A 12,103-nucleotide genomic window follows, 5' to 3' on the forward strand; every position below is an offset into this window, starting at 1 on the left:
TCACTGAATTCTGTTAGGGCTTGTACTTCCTGTATTCTAATATTGTACTTCAAAACTAGTGTTGCTCCTGCTTCTTTGGTTTGCTATGGTGAGTTTAGATTTAAAAAAACAGCAACAGCAACAAAAACAACAACAAAACCCGAACAGTGTTGCCATGATCTCTTGCAAATCTTAATTTGCCAAGTGCATATGACTCATAAGAAAATTGAGTCTCCAGACTAGTTTGTTCCATAGATTTCATCAAAATTTGTGGGTATTTCCTGCTGATTTATGGTACCACAGTAATCTGTTGTTGTCATCTAGCTATCAAAATAAGGCTTAAAATGCTAACGGACAAATCCAGAAATTTAAAGTAAATTCTTGGCATGTCTTTATTATCTTTGAGTCTAGAAAAGGATACTACCAAGATTTACTCCTCTCATGTAGATTTCAGAGTATTTTAATAACAGAAGAGAAATGGATAAAGATACTTTGAGAAAACAAGCTTAATTGTTAAAGCCTGTGGAATTTTTCCCCTCATTCACATACTGACAGCTCTTCTGCCCTGCAGAGAAATGTTCATGTCATGCTAAACCGCTTTGTAACATCAAAGTATTTGTTGCGCTAATTGACTGCAGTGGCTCACCCAAAGTGGCTGTACCTCAGCAATGATGAAATGAAGGTTTAAATCGTTAGGGGTCTTTGAGGTTTAATTAATGGCCTTTACTAACGTTCGATGAGATGAAATACAAAGTGTTATAATACATTATTATTAAAAGCCTGACCCGTTGGTTTGCCTTAAGAAGATGTTTTATTTTTTTTTTAGTGCAAATATGCTGTGAAACGTCTATCACTCTTTCATTCCCCTACCACCTATTTTTCCCTAAATAAGCATGCGTTTTACTATTCTTTCAGAGTTTGAAATCTGAGTAATAGCAGTACATGTATAGTGGCCAAACTACCGGTAGCAAAACTTGAGCTTCAGCAAGTTTGAAGGTTGTTAACTCCCTTTTATTTGTTACATACAAAAAAAAAAGCACATCTTAGATTTTTAGATTTGGGAAGTCCTCAAGCCAAATTAATGAAATGCTGTACCACTAATAATCTGCAATTGAATGAGTAGCCAGGAGATGTGAAAAGTACATGTATAAAGAGAAGACCAAATTTACTGATGACTTAGTTTTAGTAAACCTAATTTTTTGGAGAGGCAGAACAACTCACAATTTCATCTATTGTGCACCTGTCACCACTGCATGTGGGTGCAGCTCCTATTCCTTGGAGTATGCTATGAACCAGAGGATATTTGATAATATCCTAGGAAGAATTTGAGTCAGATACATATTGAGCCGGTTGAGATCCTCTACATGGTAAATGTTATACTTTCCTATTTTAGGCCACATTTCTGCTTATGGGCCTCTTATGTTTAAGAATTAGTAGATAAATCAAAAGCCATTAGAGACTGAAATTCTCAGTGTGACCTTTGAAATAAATGGGTGTGAAAGTTGTGTACACATGCCCAGATCTAGAGTTTGACCCTGAAATTTTATTGGTAGCAGAGAAAGAGTAATAAAATTTAATTTTTAGACTAATTACAGGCTCATGACAGAAAATGTGATCAATATAGTTGTCTTACATTGAGTGCTTTGAGAAAAAGCGTTACTTGGAGAAACTTAGCATGGTTACAGCACTGAATTTCTGCTGCAGTTTGTTTTAAGGTTCCTAGTATAAAGAAGGGATAAGTATTTTCAGTTATGAGTTTAGCGTATTTGACTTTGGTGATTAACAGAAAGTGCCATGAGATATAACTGCCGTTCTTTGTAGGTAGTTACAGGTTATCTGTCTGCACGTGCTATATGACTGATAAGGTTCTCTATTAGGCATGTATTTCTCAATTTTGGAAACCATTTTGAGATGTACTATTATTTGAGGTATTAGAAAGCTAATGAACAAATCAAGATTCTGCTCTCCTTGGCCTGACTCAGATAATCATATTAGCAGAATTATTACTTTCATTGCATCCTGTCTTTGCCCTCCAAAACAACATATAAATAAGTAGCTCTTACGTACATGCAGCAGCAGCTCTTGGAAATCTAATTATCTAAATTTCTGTTGTTCTGACTGTTATTGCCTTGTCCATTGTTGGATGACAGATTACTTTCTTTTCGTAGTGTTTGCTTTATCTAACGTCATATATCTATACCTTTTATTTTTCTCATCTCCTTCCTGCACTGTTCATCTTCTATTTAAGTTGTAGTTTTAGTAGTGTGGGGATCCCCGTAACTCTTCACTTGCCTATCTGAAGTCCCTGTTCATTCTAGACACAACTAAGCAAATACAGCCCGAATATTCTGCCTTTAAGACTACAAGAAAAGAAATCTGTAATAATAAAGCTATTTTTTTCCTCTGATCATAGAAGCAGAAGTGTTTCTTCTGAAGTAAAAAGCCAAAACGATTGCTGTTCTTTTTTTTAATTATGCTATAGACATTGAGCAATACTTGACCTCCTGTTTGCCGCCTTCTCAGATTCCTGTGCATTTGCAGTATATGCAAGTCTTCAAAAGTCTTGGTTTAACTCTGAGGTGCTACTATTCAGCTTTCATTTGACTCCTACTTTTTAAAAAGTTGGTTTTAAACCCGGATTATTTTTTTTTGGCTGAAGAAATGGAGAGAAGGGGATTATCACTCAGTACTTTGGTAAAGCATTTTATTTCTTTACCCTGTTTTTCAAATCTTGTGCTGAGTCTTCCTGTTTCCCACCTATCAGATTTTTTCCAGCTGATTTTTTTCCAGTTAGTATATTGCAGGGTTGTGTAATTTTTGTATGTATTTTGATTGTAATGCAGAGACTAATTTGTGCTCTTAAGCCTGTGATGCAGTTTAGAAGAGCCAACTGAAGAGAGAGGCTGAAAATTCATAGTTATACATGAAGGGGAGCATGGTACTTGATTACAAAGACTTTGAAATCATCGATCATCAACAATAGTGAATGATAGCCCTCTGGCATGACGTGCTGTGTTTCTGATTCTGAAATTTAAAAATTACTTCTGGCCAGGAAAAGACAATAGTGCTTAATGACTCTTCCTGAGTGCTTACACACAAATTTTAAATAAACTGATGATTGTTTCTTGTCATTGTTTTTAATTTGAAAGCCTCATAATTTGAGGACTGAATATGGAGACAGAAAGAAGCTCAAGCACTAACACATTATCTTGTGTATACAAATCTTCTTTGTTACAAGTGTACATGATCCTTACGGTGTGCATTGCATTCAGGGTGCTTCCCCGCCTCCATTCCCCTTGCCACGTAATACCCAAGGACACAGGAGTGAAGCAAAGCCTTGGATTAGTATCTGGCCTCTGGAAAGCTGCAGCCCCTGCTGATTTTAGCACTCAGCAGGTTTGGATGGTTGTGTCAGGGAGAGCTTATTCCAGGCTTTGCTGTAAACTGATTAGCTTCGTTTTCACTCAGAGAGGGGCATTTTTTTTTTTTCTTTTTTCCCCTCCTTTCACACTGCTCAGAGTAGCACAAATGAAACTCATGGCACTGCTGTCAGCTAGAAGAACAGCTGCTGAGGGGAATCCTGTGTAGTTATGTGCTGTCTAGAAAAAGGGATGTGTGAGCAGCAGCAAACCAGTGTATTCTTGCTGTAAGAGTTAGTAATTACGTAGCTTGTAGAGAAATACCTTTGAGAAATTGGATCCTATCATTTCTTTGCCATTGACTCCAATATTGACATTATTTATCTGTTGTTGTGTTCACAACTCTGAAATGTTTCTAAATGTAGCCTCCTTTGGGAGTTTTGAGCTCTGTGAAATGGGTATTACTGTGTAGTGTCTGGATATTAATATTTATGTAGAAGTTTTGAATTGTTTCCAGCAAAAAGAAGTAATTAAATCTAACAAGACCCCAAGGGTGCATTTATATATTTCAGTGTATCTATTCTGACAGTTTGTTGCTCTGGAAGGGGGTGAACTTGCTTGTTCTTGTCCATCTCTTCTCTCAATTCTTGCTCTTACAGTGGCTTTGTTTCTCGTCTGACAGCACAGAAGCTTTATTCCAGTTCTGTATAATGGCATGATTTTGGTATAAAGAGGGAGCAAGATCTCCCTATTTCAATGGCAGCAGTCTGTTAGATCAGCTTTATGTCCTGAGAGATAAGTCTCATTTAATAAAATGGAGTAAGCTTATAGATGCTCAGTTTAAGACAGAGCAGTGTATTTTGTCATGTGCATTCAGAAGATGTATATCATATGCTATATAGCATATAGAAGGGGTCTTAAACTTTATCATTAAATTATGGTCTCTTGTTAACTCTGTTAGCCACTTTCTTGAGCCTGTTCATGTCTTACTTCTGTACCTTATTCTCTACGGCGGCTGTAGCTGTGTGGATTTGTTCTGTAGGTGATATTGGGTAATTGTTCAGATAATCACATCGTGGAGAACCACATAAAAAAATCTATTGTGCACTGTTTGATTATCCAGGATGCCGTATTCGTCTTAAATCTTGGTGTTTCTCTTCTCATTATTTTTATGAGAAAGGAAGGAACACTGTACACAAGGAGAGTCAGGAAGGATTTTTGAACAGTTAAGCAGGAAGCAGCATCATCAAGTATGTTGCAAAACTCCTTTCTTGTGTGAAACTGTATTAATATAATTGTGAAGCACTAGCTCCATAATTTCTTTAACTTGAGGTGTTTTAAGTGTACTTCCAGTAGGATTTTTACATTGTAGACTGTGGAAAATTGAACCCACTGCCTCCCTGTAAGAGAGAACAAGAAGAGGTGAGAACCCAGGCCCACTGGCCCTTCATACTAAGGAGAGGATAGCAGGACCCTGACGATATTTATGATCTACTGGATTCCTTCACTGGAGACTTGTGCTGAGAGATCTGTGAAGTGAAAAATGCAACAGCATGAGAGTGTCGGCAACTCACATTTTGATTTGTTAGTGTTTTAAAATGTTTTACCTTGAAAATTTTGTAACTATACCATAGTGAATAGTCAGCAATGATCTGCTCGTATTTTAAAGACATTAGTTCTTGCTGGCATAATCTTATTCTTTTAAAATGAATTAGCTAAACTTACCAGGTATTTTTCTTGAGCAAACATTACTTTCATCAGCTGTGTGTTGCTTTCAAATCTGAAAGAAATCTACTGAGTTGCAAAAGGACAAAAGAGTATGGGATCACTATTAGAGGAGGTGAGGCAGCCTTTGAAAATGCTGTGTGTGGCACCTGAAAAATGCTGTGTCTAGTACAATCAACTTTTTGTCGTATTTTTCATAGTTCCAACATCAGTCAAGATTGAAGGCTGCTTATATGACCCATATATATAGACTATGAAAGAAGAGATACGCCTTGCCTCAGAGGGGAGAAGGGCAAGGAGGAATCTGTAATATATAAAACAACTTGTGTGAGTATAGCAGAATATTAGTTCTATAATTTCTATGATCCTGCTTTACATCAGTGTTGAGGGCTAACAGCTGTTCAGTATAACTTCATGCTCAGAGGAAAATGAAGGAAAGCGATATGGTGAGGACTGCTTTTTCTATCAGGCATAGTGTCCTCTTAAGCAATTTTGGATTGTTTTTTTCATTCTCATTAAAAACAAACAAACCAACCCTCCACTTCTTCAGAGATGAGAGCTTTTTTATGATCTTGGAATCTGCTTCTCTTATTCCAGTCCTGTCCATGTAGCATTTTTGTTTGTTTTTACTGTATCTCATTCTGGTCAGGTGTCCCAAAGTAGTGTTTTACTGTTAACCTTAGTGCTTATTACAGTTTTTAGTTTTTTGGTTTTTTTTTTGTTTTTTTTTCTTTTTTCTTTCTTTCAACATCATGCAATATTCTTTTATTAGGTTTTTGGTGTGGGTTTGGGTTTTTTTTTTAACAACTTTTCTTGAAGCAGTCCTTCAGCACTACCAGAGCTGATTGCTGAGAAAGGATTTTGCTGAAGGCTTGGAATTACATGCATGGAAGGATAACAAAAGTCAGCTGCCTTCCTCGAAGGTAGTTCAGGCAAGACCTGCAGTGACTGAATCACCTAAAAGAGACAGTCTCCTTTCCCTGAAGAAGCGTGTTGCTTTTGTTGTCTGTAAGCTTACTGATTGCAGCAGCTTGCTAGTTATATGTTGAGAATACAGGATCATTAAAGGTACTGTTGGAGAAGAGTGTGCTAATAAAGGCATACCCGCTACCTTAGTTTTGCAAAGTGTTGAGGAATTGTGTTGAATTTGCTTTGTAAGCATTCCCTTGAGTTGTACTGAGCCTCTGAGAGGATCAGGATATAACTATTTGTTTCCCTGTAGTAACATGTGTTGGTTTGGAGTAACAGTAATAATGAAAGTTGTGCCTGACACTTCTACCATCTGCTTCCCAGACTAATAAAGCCTTAAGCAAACTCATATGTAACAAAAGAAGACTTTACTTTCTTTACAGCTGCAGAATGGCTCAGGTGAGTACATACAGAAAATGGAGGTGTTCTCCTCCATCATAGCTAGAGTCTGTGCCTATATACCTTGTGTGCTAAGTGCTTGTTGCGATTAAGTCTAAGGCTGTTTGTATTTTGATGAAAAGCGCTTGTGTTGAGTTGTAGCCTGAGAGTCTTGAAACTTGAGGACTGGGGAAAAGGAGGAGGAAGGAAAGGGAAATACTTCTTGAACGCTGGGAATGTCCAGAAGTCTACATTTGCTAAATGCTACAATTTTTCAGGGTAATGATGATTTCCTGCTTGGAGGTTAGAATGTTCTGATGAAAAAAAATCTGTATTATGGTAAGGATTTTAACCCAATCTATTAAGTTGAAAATAAATTTAATAGCACTTCAATGAAACTTGCAATAAATGATGAGAATTTGCATGTGTTTATATTGATGAGTATCGTTGTCATAGCTGGAAGGAGCATCTTACTGTGTGAAGGAGAAGGAAGGGAAGAAAGGGAAGCAGAAGTCTGGAAAAGTGTTGGGCAATGGTAAAGATACATTTCTCTAGATTCTAGTTTAGAATAATTATATGCTACATAGATCATAATACTAGCTGTAGAATGTCCTCTCCCACTGCTGTCAGACTTATGTCTCTTAGATACAGAGCATCAGATTTTGTAGAGTTGTCCTCTTCATGGTTCTCTGTAGGGCAGTCTTTCTACCACACAGTAATGCGGGATATCCCCGCTGCCCTTGGTACAAGATTATAGCTATTCAACTGTATCAGGCTTTTGTGGCAGCTCTGTATTCCGCAAAACCACTTCTACAGCTTCACATCTTGTTCTGTGTCTCCTCCTTGTCATACAATAATCACTTATACTCCAGTATTTGGTGTGCCAGCAAGTGCTGTCAAAGTAGGAACCTGACACAGTTCTGATGGGATTTTTATTGTATCTGGGCAATGACCATTCTTTGTAGTCTGCTCCAAAGGTCTGCTTGGGGTCTGGTGCAGTGAGTGTGGTGCCATCCCTGATGGTTTTCCTGGAGAGAATTCCAATTCAGCACCTTGTGATATGCATAAAATAATCTGTTACTGTTTGTCATACATTTATAACTCTCAACTCTCCTTTACCTTGTGTAGCATAGAATTGCACACTCCTTATAGCTTGATATTGCTTCATATATAGCAGGATGTAAACCCAACTCCTCTGGGGCAAAGGCAAGTTTTTGTCCTGCCATGATTGCTCAAGTTCAGGAAACTGCTTGATCACGTTGTAACTTTGTAGGAGAGTAATAATTGAACCATGGCTGAATTTAGTTTATGTCCCTCAGTGTGCAAAGGAGGTTAATTTCGTGTAAAAATACCATTTTCATTATGTATTCTGTTGTTCTTTTCATGTTGAGAGCTAAACTAATCATTACAGTGTGAATTTTGTTTCTGCCTCTTCCACAAGATCAGCTTGCCCTTTCAGCTAGCCAGACATGTATCTTAGCTTTCCTTTCTAGTTATGAGAATTACAAATGACAAGAGAATTGAATCCCTTACCCTAAAGCAAGGTTTTCATAATCACCTCTATTAACAAGTCTGATTTAATTTATTGTTGTTAGCCTTTTGTTAATGGAAGCATAGGTAATGCTTCTTTACATCTGTCTTAAGAGAGAGTAGTGGCAGCTTTGGGAAGAGATTTACAGGGCTTAGCTATGGTGGATAGATGAGGGAGAATTTAATATGGTATAGACTAGGGAAAAAAAACAGAAAGATGGCAGCCAGGCTAGCATGAGAGAATGATACTGGCATTGTTGAGGAGCTGTCTCTTGCATTTGCTTTCTCCTTTTACTTTAAGGTTGGGGTTTTTTTTTTTATAGAATTTTATCTAATTTTAAGCTTTTCATAATGCGTAATGTGTATATGTAATGAATAGTAGTTGCGTATCTTGAAGATTTTAGATTGCATTTTGTCTTAGTAGGATTTTTGTATTACTTTCTCGTGTGTTGTCTTCCACCACTAAGAAAATGTCCAAATAAACACTGTGTTACGTAGCAGGCATAAATGAGTCCTCTCAAACAATAGATGGCTGAGACACACGTTTGGGTCTGAGTATAATGCCAGGTGTCACACAGCTTCTGCTAGATCTCAGACTTCCTAAATTTAAAGGGAAAAAGCACATTTTACCTATAAATAAGTCTAATTGTCAATTGGTGAATTCAGCATTTGTAGTGTTTGGAAGTTTACAGATAGGCCCTTTTTTTTTTTGTGGTTAAGTTGGAAACTTCTGCTGACAACACCAAGAAGCTAAGCCTGCAATTAAAAAAAAATCAAATAACCAGCCAACCAACCAACCAAAAAAATACAACTCAAAGAAATCCCACTTATCTAACCATCCCAGTGTCAGTCTAGTGAAATGAGTTCTAGTGCTTGAGTTGAGTTCTAGAAGTCTTGGCCAACTTGAGCCTACATCTTTAAGAACAGAGATTATTGTGGTATGCCATATGCTGTTGGCCAAATTATTTTGTTCTTAGTCAAACAAGTGAGAGTAATCACTCTAAATCATTGTCTGTATTAACCTCATCATAAATGTTCCCTTTGTAGCAATTACTGTTGCAGAAGCAGTTTGTGTTGGGTGGGAAAATGGTGGCCATGCTATATTTAGGCAGCCATCCAGCAGAAAATTATGCTTGAGGTTTGTAAATATACCTTGGGAACTCAAAAAAGCCAAGTTATTACAGAATTTATGACATTTGAAAGCTTAAAAAAATAAAACTTTCTTGATCTCTTGTGAAGACGGGAAAATTCTCAGTATCCTTCTTGCTCTTCTTAGTCTCATCACTGAAAGAAATACATTTGGGGATGTTGCTGTGCAAACTGCTTGTGAAGGAACTAGCTAGTGATGACAAATTAGTAGAAGACATTTTCTTTATACAGTATTTCCAACTTTTTGTGACTGAGGGCTGTTCTGTGAGTTGCCTGAAATAAATAAGTAAAATTTTTAAAAATTAGTAGTTGCTTGTCTTTCTGTTGCTTCTTAGCTGCATTGATAATCTGTTGATAATGTATTTTAGGTTTGGTTTAGACATGTAGGAGAGTTTGGTAAACAATGGCATGTAGATTCAAAAATAACTGGCAACTTATGGAAGTGCTGTGAACTTTATATCTAATAATCTGGTTTTGTTTTCTTACAGTGAGATTTTCCTCTGATAGTTAATAAACTGAAAAAAAGCTTGAAGTTAAATGTGTGTCGAAGCTGCTCATTCTCATTTTTTCCACTTTGTTCTATTGAAGTTTCTCTGGAGTCTGCACACAAAACAGAACAGTTTGACTAGTACATTTGTATTTAACCAATGGAAATACAAAGTCACTAACATGCAAATTTAAGCTTCAGTTGAGTCACAAAAACAATAGTGACATGCAACACTGAGAGACCTAAATGAAGTAAAATATGCATATTATGGGAAGTGTCTTAATTGTTCAGAAATTTTATATGCTGTAGTGTTATGAACATTAGAATACTTTGTTTATTGTAGAATTAATTCATTCCTGTCTTTCTTCTGCCACAGGAACTCATTATACAATGACAAATGGAGGAAATATCAACAGTTCAACACATTTACTGGATCTTCTGGATGAACCAATTCCTGGAGTAGGAACATACGATGACTTCCATACCATTGACTGGGTTCGAGAGAAGTGCAAAGACAGAGAAAGGCATAGACGGGTACTTGAGATAAATAACAACACTTGGAAAATAATTTTTTTGGATGTTAGAATTAAGGTCTGATCTAGTAACACATACAAATATGTGCATACTTTGAATGCTATTTAAAAAGCAGTGTTTCATTGATACCTGCAGTCCTGCAACAGTATTATAACTTGGAAAGGAAAGAGTAATTTAATAAAGTGGGAATAGTTCCCTGCACCCAAATGACATTTTTACAGTACTGCCTTTTTTACATACTAGTATATTTAATGCTATTTTCCGTGTAGATATATTTGTTATCGTACAATGGTACTTACGGTTGTACTTCTACAGAGAACTGAGCGCTGATGTGTGTTGCTTTTGTACTGACACAAGTGTATCTGTGATGCTGCTATGTAGTGCTGTGGTTGTTTGGATCATGGAAAGTGAAAATTCTCATATCTAAAACACATCAGTGTATATATATGCTTAACTAAAATGTAGTCTTGCAATGTGTGGTAAATGTCCTTTCCACTCTCCCATCACAGAACTTGCTTTTCTCCTCTTCTTTACTGATTTCTTCAGAAGATCTTCGTAGTTCAGACCGTTCATCTTTATCAGTGTGTTCTGCAACAAAATCTTTCATGAAATGGACTCAAGTTGTATTAGTCAGTAACATGCTAGAGATTGTCATTCATATAATAGACTTCTTTAATAGCATTTTAGGAGGAAATATGCTATTTAGGGCTTTACTGCCAAATTTTTGCAATGCTTACATTAATTAACCTTAAAAACAGAACAGATTAGGAGATGTGATTGCTCACTAAATGTTTTTAACTGATCAAAGTGAATAGTTGAAAATTATTTGTAATTGTATGGTGGAGTCAGGGGAGAGGTTTCTTCATTTAGAACACAGTAGTGTTATTCTGCTTTCTTTGAAAACATCATTTTTAGCTTTCTGGAAGCAAATGTAGAATCATAGAATCATAGAATGGTTAGGGTTGGAAGGGACCCTCAAAGGTCACCTAGTCCAACCCCCCTGCAAGAAGCAGCGACATCTTCGACTAGATCAGGTTGCTCAGAGCCTCATCCAGCCTGGCCTTGAACATTTCCAGGAATGGGGGATTCACCACCTCTCTGGGCAACTTGTTCCAGTGCTCTACAACCCTCATTGTAAAAAATTTTTTCCTAATTTCCAATCTAAATCTACCTCCCTCTATTTTGAGACCATTATCCCTAGTCCTGTCACAACAGGCCCTACTGAACAGTCTCTCCCCATCTTTCCTGTAGGTCCCTTTTAGGTACTGGCAGACCTCTATAAGGTCTCGCCGGAGCCTCCTCTTCTCCAGGCTGAACAGCCCCAATTCTCTCAACCAGTTTTTGGTTTAATTTTATTCTTATGTGGGTTTTAGTCTAAAGATAAAAGATGTTTATATTTGAAATAGAAGTTTAGGAATGTGAATTGTATGGAATAGCTTATTAGTAGTACACTAACAGTTTATTTGAGGTTCAACAAAAGTAATTTAAGACTTAGGAGAGAAATAATTTTATGATTACATGTTTTAGATATATGTGATAGAAAGTACTGATTTATTCTAGTAATGCATTTCCCAATTTTTAGTTCTTTAAATTAAGGAAATTTACTTTCCTCTGTCAGTTGTTTGATGTCTGAATAACCAAGCTGATTTATCTATGTAAAGCTCTAAAGTTTAAAGAGAGGGTATATTGGCCTGCAGTTTGCATCATGAGTTTGTATGTCATACTTACTTTTTTTTCTCTCCTGTTTATACTACAGAAACACCTACAAGTAAACATAAAAATTTCTCTTTGCAGATTAACAGCAAGAAGAAAGAATCAGCATGGGAGATGACAAAAAGTTTGTATGATGCATGGTCAGGATGGTTAGTAGTCACGCTAACTGGTTTGGCATCAGGTAAATTAAAAACCAGAGGATTTCTTTCTTATATTTGTCAGCAAGTATGGTTACTGTGCTTTTTATTTGTATGCTATCCATCAACCTGGGTAAGAGCTA

General features: G+C 36.7%; 1 protein-coding gene across 8 annotated transcripts in view; it reads left to right on the forward strand.

The window, feature by feature from the left end:
• Positions 1-12,103, forward strand: part of CLCN3 (Cl-/H+ antiporter 3) — a 68,713-nt gene that overhangs the window by 33,379 nt on the left and 23,231 nt on the right. For all 8 annotated transcript variants that reach the window (XM_086746269.1, XM_086746268.1, XM_086746272.1 and 5 more), the window contains 2 exons: positions 9,953-10,110; positions 11,905-12,004. In XM_086746269.1, coding sequence (XP_086602395.1) covers positions 9,953-10,110; positions 11,905-12,004 — 258 coding nt within the window. The remainder of the gene's footprint in view (positions 1-9,952; positions 10,111-11,904; positions 12,005-12,103) is intronic.

The sequence above is a fragment of the Chlamydotis macqueenii genome, chromosome 4 (assembly GCF_036417535.1).
Source record: "Chlamydotis macqueenii isolate bChlMac1 chromosome 4, bChlMac1.mat, whole genome shotgun sequence".
Classification (NCBI taxonomy): Eukaryota; Metazoa; Chordata; class Aves; order Otidiformes; family Otididae; genus Chlamydotis; species Chlamydotis macqueenii.